The sequence below is a fragment of the Bos mutus genome, chromosome 8, assembly GCF_027580195.1.
Source record: "Bos mutus isolate GX-2022 chromosome 8, NWIPB_WYAK_1.1, whole genome shotgun sequence".
Lineage (NCBI taxonomy): Eukaryota > Metazoa > Chordata > Mammalia > Artiodactyla > Bovidae > Bos > Bos mutus.
In genome coordinates, this window is record NC_091624.1 from 104,423,614 (window position 1) to 104,440,945 (window position 17,332).

At 37.5% G+C, this 17,332-nt stretch overlaps 1 protein-coding gene across 2 annotated transcripts in view; it reads left to right on the top strand.

The window, feature by feature from the left end:
* The window catches only part of GLRA3 (glycine receptor alpha 3), a 201,029-nt gene extending 185,538 nt beyond the window's left edge, over positions 1–15,491 (top strand). For both annotated transcript variants that reach the window (XM_005892179.2, XM_005892180.2), the window contains one exon: positions 15,213–15,491. In XM_005892179.2, coding sequence (XP_005892241.1) covers positions 15,213–15,491 — 279 coding nt within the window. The remainder of the gene's footprint in view (positions 1–15,212) is intronic.
* Positions 15,492–17,332: the final 1,841 nt, after the last annotated feature.

Sequence of the window (17,332 nt, forward strand, 5' to 3'; positions counted from 1 at the left end):
ATCTTCCTGTCCCAGGGAGCCACCAGAGAAGCCCAATTATAAATATATATGTATACTATTTTGGTTGAAGGAATGAGGCTTCATGGTTGGAAGCAATGTAGTACCTGTATACATGGAATTATTTTCTAAAGTTTCCATTGGAGGTCAGTTTATGCTATATTCTAAAATAGAAGATATTTTTTCCATAGGTAAGTATTTGATATATACTTGAAAAAAAGTAGTTTCTCAACAATTTCAAACTAATTCTACTTGAATGACTGATGCACAGGGATTAGAAATTTCTTCTTACGTAAAAGAAAAATTATAAAAATTTGATTATTTCCTACAACAAGTATTCCAAGTGTATGTTAAATACAATTATTTTTTAGAGCTCTATCCCCTCTGAAATATCTGTTTAGGAAAATAATATTCAATAAATAAAATAGTCTCTACTTAAGTTCACACGCTGTATAATGACTTCCATCACACAGTTAAATAAAACAGGCACAGTGCTTTTTATATGCTATCTACTGTAAAATATTATCTTATGTCACCCTATGATGATAAGTTGGCACTGAAAGAATCTAGAACATTAAGTTAGAAATAGATATGCAGATTTAAAAAAAAAATTATTTCATTGACTTTTCAATTCCCTATGTATGTACACATATCATGTTTTCACAAAGTTTCACCTAAAATATTCATCCTTTTAAGCTTACATTTTACCATTCAATAATCTCCAAACCATTTCTGAATCTAAATTCAATACACTGAGCATAAATTTGGCTAGTTTATAACTACTTCATGAAAGAGGAAGTAGTATCAGGAGTAGCAGTATCGCTCAGTTGTATCTGACTCTTTGTGATCCCATGGGCTGCAGCCCGCCAGGTTCCTCTATCCATGGGATTCTCCGTGCAGGAATACTGGAGTGGGTAGCCATCCCCTTCTCTAGCGTATCTTCCTGACCCAGGGACTGAACCTGGGTCTCCTGCATTGCAGGCTAATTCTTTACTGTTTGAGCCACCTGGGAAGCCCAGCTAATTCATATGTCATCTATAATGAATGCAAGGTTCTCCTGGACGCTAAATTTCAAGGAATTTTATATTGACAATTGACTTGTAAGTCTAAAGTATTTTTAACATCATACATAGTTGTACTCTTTTAAGCCTTCCATGTTTGGGTGGGTGATACAGAAATGTACTCAGATGTATTAAACAGGATTTTTGTTTTAGGCTGATACTTATCCTAGAGAACAACTTTTAATTCATTCACATACTTCACCTTGCCTTAAAATTTTCTAAGTGATGCTTATTTCTCTCAACAAAAACAATCCATTGTTTTGTCAATTAGCAATTTTCAAAAAATTTAAAAAACATTTTTTAAAAAATCTACATACTTTGAAATCATATAAATGTGAATTAATATCAATTTACTTTTCCTTCTTCTGTCATTTTCCTACTTAACAATTAAAAGTTACAGAAAATTATTTAAATAAAACAACCTTTAGAATAATTTACTTAGCATCTTCATTGTATAAAGAAATCTCAAAGGTATCCACTAGGGGGAAAACACGGAGAAGGCAATGGCACCCCACTCCAGTACTCTTGCCTGGAAAATCCCATGGACGGAGGAGCCTAGTGGGCTGCTGTCTATGGGGCCGTACAGAGTTGGACACGACTGAGTGACTTCATTTACACTTTTCACTTTCATGCCTTGGAGAAGGAAATGGCAACCCACTCCAGTGTTCTTGCCTGGAGAATCCCAGGGATGGGGGAGCCTGGTGGGCTGCCATCTATGGGGTCGCACAGAGTCAGACACGACTGAAGCGACTTAGCAGCAGCAGCAGCCCAGGAAAACATCAGGATGAAAGTAACATATTTAATGCTGTTGTATCTCACAGCAATTGTCATAATTAATCATCATTCAGGCTGTCTTATATGATTAATGATTTGTAACTACTCACTAGCAATCTTCATGCTTTCACCATGTCAGCAAACAAATAAGGTTTTTTTTGGTTGCTATTTTAAAACTAAGAAGAGGATAGGAAATTAATTCTTTTCTCATATATATGATAATATATCATGTTTGATGATAAAGATGAAGAAATTCAATTGAATTACTATATCTGCCCATGAATTGTCTTTTTGTAATAATTCTAGTTATAATATGCATGTTACATGAGTCAATCTTTGGCATAATTCTCTAAATAAGGCAGAAAAGCACTGAGAATGTTTCACAGTATGGTATTGTTGCTTAATTACTGAAACGTTTTTCTCATTTCCATATTTAGTGAAAACAGGTCCTCCTGTAGAAAGAATTATACACCAACAAAATGACTTTTTATATTTTTTATTGCCTATCCTTCTAACTTGCTTGAAGCATATTGAGACGATTGACTTGTGGGTAAACTAAGCTGTTTCTTCAATTTTACTTTTTGAATCAGCCATGTTCTTTAGTTCATTTTTAATTCATTCTATTTAATCTTTCTTATTGTCTATATTTTGAGTTGTAAAGGGGCTTAATTTCCTGAACTTTAAACACTAGCTAACCTATAGTGAGTCAAAAGTTTTAGATGTTTGTCTAAACCTTACTTTTGTGGCCTTCACTCTATTAGAAAGCCAAGCTGAAGGTAGCTCCAGAAAATTGAATTATCTCAAAAAAAAATTTGAGTGCTAATTGGAATAAAGAATATCACTGCACTTGTAAACATACATAAACACAGGATAATCTTTTGACTGAGTTTTACAAAGCAGAAAAATTAGTTGCTTAAAATAACTTGATGTACTTTTTAGTTATGTGCTTATTTGCTCAGTCATGTCTGACTTTCTGTGGCCTCATCAACTGTAGCCCACCAGGCTCCTCTGTCCATGGAATTTTCCAGGCAGGAATACTGGAATGGGCTGCCATTTCTACTCCAGGGGACCTTCTTGCCCCAGGGATCAAACCTGCGTCTCTTGCATTGGCAGGCGGGTTCTTTACCACTGTGCCACCTGGGAAGCCCCCCATAAGTGTTTGAATGACAGGTTTTAACAAGGGAAATATTTTTACTGAAATGGAAGATTTCTATTTCTTCACCTCCAAAATTAATAGAAAAGCCACTGGTGATATATTTATTAGTGAAATCATATCCCAGATGCTTTTGAAAACAATACAGCACCAAATCACATTATAAAATGTAATTGTCAAAATTCTACTCCTAAAATATTCTTTGGTCCATCATAAATTTAAAAATGAATAAAGATATAGTTCACATAAATAGGCTTACATACAGCCTCTCCTAGACACAGCCTGACTTAAAAACAGGAATTGTTAAAAAATAAAATAATATCTCAGTACTAGCCCAAATGTCATTCAGTTGAGTTCAGTCACTCAGTCGTGTCTGACTCTTTGTGACCTCATGAATTGCTGCACGCCAGGCCTTCCTGTCCATCACCAACTCCCAGAGTTCACCCAAACTCACGTGCATTGAGTCAGTGATGCCATCCAGCCATCTCACCCTCTGTCGTCCCCTTCTCCTCCTGCCCCCAACCCCTCCCAGCATCAGGGTCTTTTCCAATGAGTCAACTCTTTGCATGAGGTAGCCAAAATATTGGAGTTTCAGCCTCAGCATTAGTCCTTCCAATGAACACCCAGGACTGGTCTCTTTTAGGATGGACTGGTTGAATCTCCTTGCAGTCCAAGGGACTCTCAAGAGTCTTCTCCAACACCCCAGTTCAAAAGCATCAAATGTCATTACAGAGTATGTTTTCATAAACTACCACTTTAAATTTAAATTAGAAAGTGTTACAATGCCATTCTCCCAAATCATCCCACCCTCTCCCTCTCCCACAGAGTCCAAAAGACTATTCTATACATCTGTGTCTCTTTTGCTGTCTTGCATACAGGGTTATCGTCACCATCTTTCTAAATTCCATGTGTACGTGTTAGTATACTGTATTGGTGTTTTTCTCTCTGGCTTACTACACTCGGTATAATTGGCTCCAGTTTCATCCACCTCATTAGAACTAATTCAAATGTATTCTTTTTAATGGCTGAGTAATACTCCATTGTGTATATGTACCACTGCTTTCTTATCCATTCATCTGCTGATGGACATCTAGGTTGCTTCCATGTCCTGGCTATTACAAACAGTGCTGCGATGAATGTTGGGGTACACGTGTCTCTTTCAATTCTGGTTTCCTTGGTGTGTATGCCCAGCAGTGGGATTGGGAAGTGGGAGGGGGGTTCAGGATTGGGAACATGTGTACACCCATGGCGGATTCATGTTGATGTATGGCAAAACTAATAAAAAAAAAAAATAGAAAGTGTTAGAGGAATTCAAAAAATGTTACATCACCATGAATTCCAGCTAACTAGGATAGCTGCATTGTGTCTTTTGGGAATTTTTGTTTCTACATATTTGAGCATTATGATCACCTGGAGAATTTGGAAATGCAGATGACAGAGACAACCTAAATGTTAATGAGTGCAAATCTGTGCAATTGAGATGCATAAAACTGGATCTCAGCCATGCCTCCAAGTGATTCTGAGACAGCTGTTGCATGGACCTCACTGTGAGAAGTCTTGTCCTGGCCTGGACTGTCATTATTGCATGCACATAGAATATCGTAGTTTTACAAATTGTGGCCAGTTTTCATGCTAGGCCAATGCTGCCTGATGATGTTGAAGTTTCAGTTTTTCAAAAGTGTCATTTTCTATTAAAATCAATATCCAAAGTAAAGTAGCTTTGTCAGTGCAGCTCCATAGCTCTGATTACAGGTTTGAGGAGGCATTTGTACTTTCAAGACAGAAATAAGCTTTGATCTCATATGTCATTTGCTCAGCTTTTCAGTAGGATAAGAAGCAAGAGAGACAGCAGATAAAGTATCTTCATCTAAGTGGAAGGCCTTCCAGCTACTCAAGCACATAGGACGTTTAGATCCCTCTTCCACAGAGAGCATGAATGGCTTTCTAGTCTAAATAAATACATATAGTATGATGAGTAGAAATGAGCCCTTCAACTGGAAAATACAGTCGTGGACCCAAAACCATGATATCAGGTGATACAAAAGGGAAACCTGTGAGGTGGGACAGAGTTAAGTAATAGCCTTCCTATCCCCCAACCCCCCAATGCCAGACACATACACACGTCCACTACCAGAAACCAGAAACCTTTCTAAAGGCATTTGCTTCTTAGTATCACTGCGTGGTACTCGTCCAGTGACCCAACCAGGCAACCGTTCATGTCCTGACCATCCTGTGTTTAGTGATAATGGTGTTTCTTTCTTTTTTTATTTTTTTGTGGGGGCCATTTTTAAAGTCTTTATTGAATTTGTTTCAATATAGCTTCTATTGCTTATGATCAGAGTCTCATCCACTGGACTACCAGGGAAGTCCCTAGTAATAAGGTTTTAATTTCTGTTTCAACCACTGCTCTGTGAGCTGATGGAATTTGATATACCCTTACTGTGTTGTGCTCTTGGACCATTTTATACACTGATCATTTGTAAATGTGTTCCTTTATCCAAAGGGATCTATTCCAGGGGCCCAGACTGATATGAAAGGACCTGATTCAAGCCATAAATAGTATTTTCAGCTGTGGCTTTTGTTACAGTGTAAACAAAGCCCAATATGGACTCTCTGTCTCAAAGTCACTCGGTTGCGTCCAACTCTTTGTGACTCCACGGACTGTAGCCTGTGAGACTCCTCTGTCCGTGGAGTTCTTCTGGCAAGAATACTGGAGTGGGTAGCCATTCCCTTCTCCAGAGGATCTTCCCAATCCAGCGATTGAACCCGGATCTCCCACACTGCAGGCAGATTCTTTCCCATCTGAGCCACCAGGGAAGCCCTATTCCTTCTATAGTCAGTTGACTCCTCCAAGAGCCCTGGGCAAAGACCCTAGTGGCATTCCATCTGTCAGCTTTGTGTTAGCACTTGTCCTCTGGAGATTCGATCCAAAAGCAATCCTGAGCAATTGTTTTTTTAATCTTGTTAATATTCTGGACAAGCTCTGACCACATCAATGGCTTCAGTGGGCAATCAACAGAGGGACATGTTATATCCATTGCTTCATGGTTTGTTCACCACCATGACTATGTCAAAGGCCAATCCAAGACATCCACCTTGGGACATAGTCCCCTTCTGAGCCAGCAACTAGATGGGGACTCTATCACCTAATTAATTCTACCCTGGAATTCCTATAATGAAACTCCTAAACAGTTTTTGCCATGTCCATCCTGGTAGAGGCTATTGGGGGGCATTTCCTTAGTGAACTCAAGTGTTCAGCCATCAAAGAGTTGGATATGATCGCACGCAGCAGGCACAAGGAACAATAACCCAAGATTAGGCTCAAGACAGAAAATGGCCGGGTCCTTCATCCGTGGTTACAGCCTTTCCAATTATATTAATACATTTAGTCTTTGGTTGATGCCACCTACTGGATGTCTCTTGAAAGTGAAAGTGAAAGTTGCTCAGTCATGTCCGACTATTTGCAACCCCATGGACTATACAGTCCTTGGAATTCTCCAGGCCAGAATACTGGAGTGGATAGCCTTTCCCTTTCTCCAGAGGAGCTTCCCAACACAGGAATCAAACCAGGGTCTCCTGCATTGCAGATGGATTCTTTATCAACTGAGCTATCAGGGATATACCGTGGTGGTGGTTTAGTCGCTAAGTCGTGTCCGGCTCCTGCGACCCCATCGATTGTAGGCTGCCAGGCTCCTCTGTCCATGAGCTACAAGGGAAGCCCAGTGGATATATCTCAGTCCCTTATTTTCCTATCTGCATGTCATCATGGTCATTCTGCTATGACCATGATGCCTATGAACCCAGCATCACTGTGCCCGCCAGCTTCTTATTATTCTTAATATCATCTTCTCACTTTTCAACAGTCTGACTGCACATGGTACACCGGCTTCCACAGTCCCAAAGAGCTGTGTTTACCACCCACGACTATTCTATGTTAACCATGGCACAGCCTGGGACCCCACTCAGAACTGGGCAAGGAGAACTTGGCCTTTGGACTCTGTCTTTGCAGATGGAGTCAATTCAGCCACCTGGTCAGCCCCTTTTGTTTGTATTCCCATTGGCATCACTAGATTAACTTCTGAGATGAAAACAGCAGATTGAACAGGGTTTCTTAAGGGAAGCAGCTGCAGGAACTTGAAACCATTTCCTTCCTCCCGACTGGTGACAACCTGCCAGGAAACCTTTCATAGGAATCCTGTCAATTTTCGTTCTTTTAAAAGTCACCTCAAGAGAGCTGATAGATTCTCTTCTGGCCAAGCTCTTTCTTCTGAATGGCCTGGATTTTTTTTTTTTTTTTCCCATTAGTGAAACCCAGCATGTCAGCTGCTAGGGTAAACCTCTCCACAAATCATACATACACTCCTTCTTTGCCCAAAGGAGAGCCACCTGAGAACCCAGGCCTAGGGGATTCCCTGAATCACCATGTGTACCAGAGTGTAGGTCAGAGGATAAGGCTTGAGGAATCTAATTTATTTTCCTTCTATTATTATTAATTTTTGTTTAATCACTAAGTCATGTCTGACTCTTTGAGACTCCCGTGGACTCTAGCCTGCCAGGCTTCTCTATCCATGGGATTTCCCAGGCAAGAATACTAGAGTGGACTGCCATACCCTCCTCCAGAGAATCTTCCGGACCCAGGGATGGAACCCGCATCTCTTATGTCTCCTGCATTGCAGTCAGGTTGTTTACCACTAGAGCTACCTGGGAAGCCACGTTGCACAGAGATTATCAATTATCAATTGTATCTTGAGCCACTTTCCCCTGTTTTATAACCTAGTTTCTAATTGGTTTTCTCTCAATGATCAATTCAACAGGGCATACAGCTGTGTCATCCATCTCCCAACAGTACGATTTATCCCCAGTATTTTCCCTGCAGGTTTGCTAACTCAAACTCAAGGAGGATCAGGGTCAAGTTCTCATCAGAACTCCCTCCCAGAAACTTGGGCCACATTGAGGCTGAAAGGATCTGAAAGCCAGGTCACCTTCCGTCACCACTGCTGAGGTTTTGGGTTCAAACTCTCAGTCAGACCCTCCAGACACAATAGACTTTAACCTGATATTGTGTTTACTCAGTCCTCTAGGAGCAGACAAGGCAGGCAACAGACCAGACACAGCATCTCCATCTCGGGAGTGGGGGTGGGGGCAGCCACTCAAGAGCGTTTTTGGCCCCTCACTCTTCGAGCCACCACACAGCTCCGCCAGGGCAGGAGCCACAGCACAGGGCACAAACTCCTCATTCCTGTTACCTTAAGGCCATTGTTTTCAAGGAAATGATGCTGTAAGTACTAGTGTTTCTCTGCAGTCCTCAACAGCAAGACCTGGCATTAAGCCTTTACTCAGAGTTCACTGGAAAGACAGAGATGAGAAACTTATAGTTGTTCATGACATATGTTAAATCTGAAGAGGATTTTCTCTGTTTTGAGATAAGAGTCTATGTGGGGAGCTCTCTGAAGGTTTGAAAATACTCAGTTCTCTAGAACAGATGGTCAGTGGAGGAAGATGGTTAGAAGGTACAGACTTCCAGCTCTAAATATATAAGCCCTAGGGACATAATGTACAACACAACTGTAGTTAACACTGCTGTAAGATATAGCACATATGACATACAGGAAAGTTTTTAACAGAATAGACCCTGAGAGTTCTCACCACAAAGATAATTTTTTCTCTTTTTAGTCTATGTGAGATGATGGATGTTCACTAAACATACTGTGGTAATCATTTCACAATATATGTAAGTCAAACCATCACACACTACACCTTAAATTTATACAACTCTGTGTCAATTATTTCTCCATAAAGAAAAAGAAAAATCAAAGAAAACAGTTATTTAGCCTTAACAATCCCACAGAAGTGAAAACTATTGGCTGTATAAATGAACATCCTTTTTAAAGACCACTGGGAAATCAGTTTCCAGTTTTTTTGTAAGATTACAACAGTTATGTGTACTTTGGGTCATCAATTTCATTTCACACTTATTTACTCAAAAGTCAATTACTTATACATCCTTTGTTCAGGTCAGTTGCTCAGTCGTGTCTGACTCTTTGTGATCCCATGGACTGCAGCATGCTAGGCTTCTGTGTCCATCAACAACTCCTGGAGCATACTCAAATTCATGTTCATTGAGTTGGTGATGCCATCCAACCATCTCATCCTCTGTGGTCCCCTTCTCCTCCCACCTTCAGTCTTTCCCACCATAAGGGTCTTTTCAAATGAGTCAGTTCTTCACATCAGGTGGCCAAAGTATTGGAGTTTCAGCTTCAGCATCAGCCCTTCCAATGAATATTCAGGACTGATTTCCTTTAGGATGGACTGCTTGGATCTCCTTGCAGTTCAAGGGACTCTCAAGAGTCTTCTCCAACACCACAGTTCAAAAGCATCAATTCTTCGGTGCTCAGCTTTCTTTACAGTCCAACTCTCACATCCATACATGACTATCGGAAAAACCATAGCTTTGACTAGACAGACCTTTGTTGGCAAAGTAATGTCTCTGCTTTTTAATATGCTGTCTAGGTTGGTCATAACTTTTCTTCCAAGGAGCAAGCGTCTTTTAATTTCCTGGCTGCAGTCACCATCTGCAGTGATTTTGGAGCCCAAAAAATAAAGTCTGACACTGTTTCCACTGTTTCCCCATCTATTTGCCATGAAGTGATGGGAGCAGATGCCATGATCTTAGTTTTCTGAATGTTGAGTTTTAAGCCAACTTTTTCCACTCTTCTCTTTCACTTTCATCAAGAGGCTCTTTAGTTCTTCTTCACTATCTTCCATAAGGGTGGTGTCACCTGCATATCTGAGGTTATTGATATTTCTCCTGGCAGTCTTGATTCCAGCTTATACATCTTACAGTTGAGATATTTTCCAATAATTATGTTTCTGTTTTTACAGGTGAAATTGTTTTATGTAACAATTCCCCAGGAAATTATTTCATGAATTATTGCATCATCTCCTTAATTTTGGAATTCATCTTAATTTCTGTTTTTCACTTTAATATTTTATAATATACTGCTCATTGAGACTGTACTTTCACAGACCTAAAATAATTTTTTGAGAATGTGGGCCAATTAATTACTTTTAACTCTTAATTTACCATTCTATTACTATAAGGATAGAGATATAATACCTTTATAAGATGTCATCTTTTAATATATAGGCAGCTACCTACTGTTATATTCTAAACAAATACATTAAATTATTCATGAATGAATTTCATTATAAATGATTAATTACCATATTTTCCTCTTACAAAATATTTCATTTATCATCTTTTTATTAAGTAATTTTTCTTTAAAATTTTCTTTTCATATACATACATGATGAATTCTCTTCAATTTGAGCATTTAGGAGAAAATTAACATTACTTTTTAGAACATAACTTTTTATCATGTTGTAATTTTCTTTAACATGAAACCAATTTCTGCCAGGTTTCCTTCATAATTTCAACTAAACCAATATACCCGAAAAGTTATTGTATATCAACTAGGATATCTGACCATCTGATAGTATTCCAAATGGGTTAGCATAAAACATCAAGGGGAGTAACAATAACCCAGCAGTGTTGTCTATCTAAGCTGTATTTCCCAATGAAGTAACATGAAGTTGTAGGAAACAGCATTAAAAAGCTTGCCTCCACAAAAAAAGAAAAATTCAGTCAGTGATCCTGGTATTTTCCCTTTAACAACATATATGCACCCATTTAAACACATGATGAGAAAAAATGTAGTACATGAACATTACTAGACACAACATAACTTAATCAATTCAGTTCAGTCGCTCAGTGGTGTCCAACTCTTTGTGACCCCATGGACTGTAGCACGCCAGGCTTCCCTGTCCATCAACAACTCCCAGAGTTTACTCAAACTCATGTTCATTGAATTGGTGAGGCCATCCAACCATTTTATCCTCTGCCATCCCCTTCTCCTCCTGCCTTCAATCTTTCCCAGCATCAGGGTCTTTTCAAATGAGTATGGAAAAGCCATAGCTTTGACTAGATGGACCTTTGATAAAGTAACGTCTCTGCTTTTTAATATGCTGTCTAGGTTGGTCATAACTTTTCTTCCAAGGAGCAAGCGTCTTTTAATTTCCTGGCTGCAGTCACCGTCTGCAGTGATTTTGAAGCCCCCCAAAATAGAGTCTGACACTGTTTCCACTGTTTCCCCCTCTATTTGCCATGAAGTGATAGGACTGCATGCCATGATCTTAGTTTTCTGAATGTTGAATATTAAGCCAGCTTTTTAAAAAAAAATTATTTATTTTAACTGGAGGCTAATTACTTTACAATATTGTATTAGTTTTGCTATACATTGACATGAATCTACCATGGATGTACATGTGTTCCCCTTCCTGAACCCCCCTCCCACCTCCCTCCCCATCCTATCCCTCTGGGTCATCCCAGTGCACCAGCCCCAAGCGCCCTGTCTCATGCATTGAAACTGGACTGGCGATTCATTTCACATATGATAATATACATGTTTCAATGCCATTCTCCCAAATCATCCCACCCTCTCCCTCTCCCACAGAGTCCAAAAGACTGTTCTATACATCAGTGTCTCTTTTGCTGTCTCATATACAGGGTTATTGTTACCATCTTTCTAAATTCCATATATATGAGTTAGTATACTGTATTGGTGTTTTTCTTTCTGGCTTACTTCACTCTGTACAATAGGTTCCAGTTTCATCCACCTCATTAGAACTTATTCAAATGTATTCTTTTTAATGGCTGAGTAATATTCCATTGTGTATATGTACCACAGCTTTCTTATCCATTCATCTGCTGATGGACATCTAGGTTGCTTCCATGTCCTGGCTATTATAAACAGTGCTGTGATGAACTTTGGGGTACACATGTCTCTTTCAATTCTGGTTTCCTCGGTGTGTATGCCCAGCAGTGGGATTGCTGGATCACAAGGCAGTTCTATTTCCAGTTTTTTAAGGAATCTCCACACTGTTCTCCATAGTGGCTGTACTAGTTTGCATTCCCACCAACAGTGTAAGAGGGTTCCCTTTTCTCCACATACTCTCCAGCATTTATTGCTTGTAGACTTTTGAATAGCAGCCATTCTGACTGGCATGAAATGGTACCTCATTGTGGTTTTGATTTGCATTTCTCTAATAATGAGTGATGTTGAGCATCTTTTCATGTGTTTGTTAGCCATATGTATGTCTTCTTTGGAGAAATGTCTGTTTAGTTCTTTGGCCCATTTTTTGACTGTGTCCATAGGTGTGTGGATTTATCTCTGGGCTTTCTATTTTGTTCCATTGATGTATATTTCTGTCTTTGTGCCAGTACCGTACTGTCTTGATGACTGTGGCTTTGTAGTAGAGCCTGAAGTCAGGCAGGTTGATTCCTCCAGTTCCATTCTTCTTTCTCAAGATTGCTTTGGCTATTCAAGGTTTTTTGTATTTCCATACAAATTGTAAAATTATTTGTTCTAGTTCTCTGAAAAATACTGTTGGTAGCTTGATAGGGATTGAATTGAATTTATAGATTGCTTTGGGTAGTACACTCATTTTCACTATATTGAGTCTTCCAATCCATGAACATGATATATTTCTCCAACTATTTGTGTCCTATTTGATTTCTTTCACCAGTGTTTTATAGTTTTATATATATAGGTCTTTTGTTTCTTTAGGTAGCTATATTCCTAAATATTTTATTCTTTTTGTTGCAATGGTGAATGGAATATTTCCTTAATTTCTCTTTCTGTTTTCTCATTGTTAGTGTATAGGAATGCAAGGGATTTCTGTGTGTTGATTTTATATCCTGCAACTTTACTATATTCATTGATTAGTTCTAGTAATTTTCTAGCGGCATCTTTAGGGTTTTCTATGTAGAGGATCATGTCATCTGCAAACAGTGAGAGTTTTACTTCTTCTTTTCCAATCTGGATTCCTTTTATTTCTTTTTCTGCTCTGATTGCTGTGGCCAAAACTTCCAAAACTATGTTGAATAGTAGTGGTGAGAGTGGGCACCTTTGTCTTATTCCTGACTTTAGGGGAAATGCTTTCAATTTTTCACCATTGAGGATAATGTTTGCTGTGGGTTTGTCATATATAGCTTTTATTATGTTGAGATATGTTCCTTCTATTCCTGCTTTCTGGAGGGTTTTTATCATAAATGGATGTTGAATTTTGTCAAAGCCTTTCTCTGCATCTATTGAGATAATCATATGGTTTTTACTCTTTAAGTTGTTAATGTGGTGTATTACATTGATTGATTTGTGGATATTGAAGAATTCTTGCATCCCTGGGATAAAGCCCACTTGGTCATGGTGTATGATCTTTTTAGTGTGTTGTTGGATTCTGTTTGCTAGAATTTTGTTAAGGATTTTTGTATCTATGTTCATCAGTGATATTGGCCTGTAGTTTTCTTTTTATGTGGCATCTTTGTCAGGTTTTGGCATTAGGGTGATACAATAGACCAGTTAGACCTAATTGATATCTATAGGACATTCCATCCCAAAACAATGAATTTCACCTTTTTCTCAAGCACGCATGGAACCTTCTCCAGGATAGATCACATCCTGGGCCATAAATCTAACCTTGGTAAATTGAAAAAAATTGAAATCATTCCAAGCATCTTTTCTGACCACAATGCAGTAAGATTAGATGTCAATTACAGGAGAAAAACTATTAAAAATTCCAACATATGGAGGCTGAACAACAAACACACGGCTGAATAACCAACAAATCACAGAGGAAATTAAAAAGAAATCAAAATATGCATAGAAATGAATGAAAATGAAAACACAACAACCCAAAACCTATGGGACACTGTAAAAGCAGTGCTAAGGGGAAGGTTCATAGCAATACAGGCTTATCTCAAGAAACAAGAAAAAAGTCAAATAAATAACCTAACTCTACACCTAAAGCAACTAGAAAAGGACGAAATGAAGAACCCCAGGGTTAGTAGAAGGAAATAAATCTTAAAAATTAGGGCAGTAATAAGTGCAAAAGAAACAAAAGAGACCATAGCAAAAATAAACAAAGCCAAAAGCTGGTTCTTTGAGAAGATAAATAAAATTGACAGATCGTTAGCCAGACTCATCAAGAAACAAAGGGAGAAAAACCAAATCAATAAAATTAGACATGAAAATGGAGAGATCACAACAGACAACACAGAAATACAAAGGATCATAAGAGACTATTATCAGCAACTATATGCCAATAAAATGGACAACTTGGAAGAAATGGACAAATTCTTAGAAAAGTACAACTTTCCAAAAGTGAACCAGGAAGAAATAGAAAATCTTAACAGGCCCATCACAAGCACGGAAATTGAAACTATAATCAGAATTGTCCAGTAAACAAAAGCCCAGGATCAGCTTCACAGCTTAATTCTACCAAAAATGTAGAGAAGAGCTAACACCTATCCTACTCAAACTCTTCCAGAAAATCGCAGAGGAAGGTAAACTTCCAAATTCATTCTATGAGGCCACCATCACCCTAAGCCAGCTTTTTCACTCTCCTCTTTCACTTTCATCAAGAGGCTCTTTAGTTCTTCTTCACTTTCTACCATAAGGGTGTGGTCATTTGCATATCTGAGGTTATTAATATTTCTCCTGGTAATCTTGATTCCAGCTTGTGCTTCATCCAGTCCAGCATTTCTCATGATGGTGTACTCTGCATATAAGTTAAATAAGCAGGGTGACAATATATAGCTTTGACATACTCCTTTCCTGATTTGGAACCAGTCTGTTGTTCCATGTCCAGTTCTAACTGTTGCTTCTTGACCTGCATACAGATTTCTCAAGAGGCACATCAGGTGGTCTGGTATTCTCATCTCTTGAAGAATTTCCCACAGTTTCTTGTGATCCACACAGTCAAAGGCTTTGGCATAGTCAATAAAGCAGAAGTAGATGTTTTTCTGGAACTCTCTTGCTTTTTCGATGACCCAACAGATGTTGGATAACTTATTAGCCACATAGAATTTTTTCTTGCCCAGTTTATTTGGGTGGTTTGGCAATATGTGGAGAACACCAGAATATTTAGTTTTTCTATTAAAACATAACACTTGAGAGTTTTATTGAATAGACTCATCTATATGATACAGCAGGATAAATCATTAAAACTTGAATAGGAACAAAAGTCAACTCACCTTGATATGCTTTATCTTTTCATTATAATAATGTTATCATTTATCATGATAAAGCCTCAGTTATGGTTCTGAAGCACTTGTTATACATGTCTTGCCTTATTCTATGACTTCAGTGCTTCTATTTTTCTTATGACAGGATGATGAGATAAGGGAAAGCCGGTTCAGCTTCACTGCTTATGGAATGGGGCCATGTCTGCAAACCAAAGAAGTTGTGACCCCAAAGGGCCCCAACCATTCTGTCCAAGTAATGCCGAAGAGCCCAGATGAGATGAGGAAGGTCTTTATCGACCGGGCCAAGAAGATTGACACCATCTCCCGAGCCTGCTTTCCATTAGCCTTTTTGATTTTTAATATTTTCTACTGGGTTATCTATAAAATTCTTAGGCATGAGGATATTCATCAGCAGCAAGATTAAGTCTCGGGGAGTGTGCAAGTGTACAAACTCAGTGCGTCAACTCAGAAGGAAGGCTTTTTGCCATAAGGGTGTTTTGTGTGTGTGTGTGTGTGTGTGTGTGGTATACAAATGATGACCATTGTGCTCAAGTGACACATGGAAAGGTGTTATTATGACTTGCTATGCAAAGTCATGAGGCAGTTATGATTCCTTTAATGAATACAAAATATATGTATTATTGGGATTCTATTTCATTAAGATTATCTGTTCTTTCACAGTAAATTTTACAAGTGGACATATTATTGTCAATGTGTTTGTATGTAATATGATGTCACATAACAGTACATGTGAGAATTGCTTTGAAATTCTTTGATTTTTCAATTCAGTATTAAATAACACAAAAGTAAAATTTGCACAGAAAACTTTTAAAAAGGAAAAACAGGAAATGTTGAAGATTTTAAAAATGTAGCTTGAGGCTTTAAAATATTTTCTTATACTTGTAGTTACAAAATAGGAAAATATGATAATTAAGTGACAAATTAACTCAATAATAATAGAAAATTGTACATACAAATGCTACAGAACCAACTTAAGTAATAGAAAATTAAAATCAGGAGATTAAAGTAAAAAACTTTTATTGTTTATGTACTAAATTTAATTGTTTGAAATATCAAATTTTCCTCTTTGGAAATGTTTTTAATGGCCTAAGCAATCATATTATACATAAAATCTACTTTTCTTAACTTTATATATCTGTGAATGAATGTAGATATACTAAAAACACAATTGTTTTTAAAAAGTGTTATAGCTATGTATTTTTTTTTGTTGCCAAACACTGAAAAAATTCAAGCCAGCATCTTTGTTTTGTTAGATTTTTAATAGTTGGTTAATCATCTGTAAGTAATTATGTTTATTGTTTTGATATAGTTGAACAAAGTTCAGTAAGACTTGTATATTTTAGTTTAGAATGAGTCTTTAAAATTCAATGAGATTATAGTATTTACATTTTTAAAAAATGAATTTAATAAAAACCAAAATAAATTTAGGAGATTTTTAAAAATAAGAACAGACTTCCCATCAAAGTTATATGGGTTCCAAATCGTAGCCCTAAATATAAGGAAGGAAGATTTTAATTCTAAATTATATAAATAAGTCACTTCTATAAATGAGATGTGATTGCTTTGTATTTCTGAATTAATAATTTCAATATATAATACATCCACTAATTGTGAATAATTCTAAACAAAAATTTTACTTAAAACTTATCAGGAACCCCATGGAATTATTTCAACTACAATGGGGCATTAACTCATTTCATGCAGTGTGATTAAGTGAAAATATATGATAGAGTTTTGGGGTTAAATTGAACCAGACTCTGATTCTTTTCCTGTTTTGCTATTTTTTGCATTATTTTTATCATCAGTATTGTATTTTTTAAAAACTCTACAATCCTTTTTAAAAATGTTTAATTACTGGTCAGATTCTCTAGACGGAAACTGAAGACAAATTACTGACAGAGAAAGATTTAATCATGAAGAAAACAACTAACTCAGATTTAAGAGGGATAAATAAGGCACTTTTGAACAAGACGGTACTATTTTCTGATCTTTATTATTAAACCAAAAGCAAGAGCTGCCATTTAAAGCTGAAATGTTTCAATGTTATCGAACTTTGGTCTACCTAATTGTACTTTAAAAAAAGTAAATTTAAAAATAATGTATATTTGGCATTTTTTGCTACTAAAACTCCAAATTTTCTTACTTTGTAGGTAATTTAAAATACAATTAGGGGGAAAAAAGGGTTGCCCTTAAATGAAAATGCCACAGCAGAAGATACTACTATGTACTTTGAAGACTCTGCAT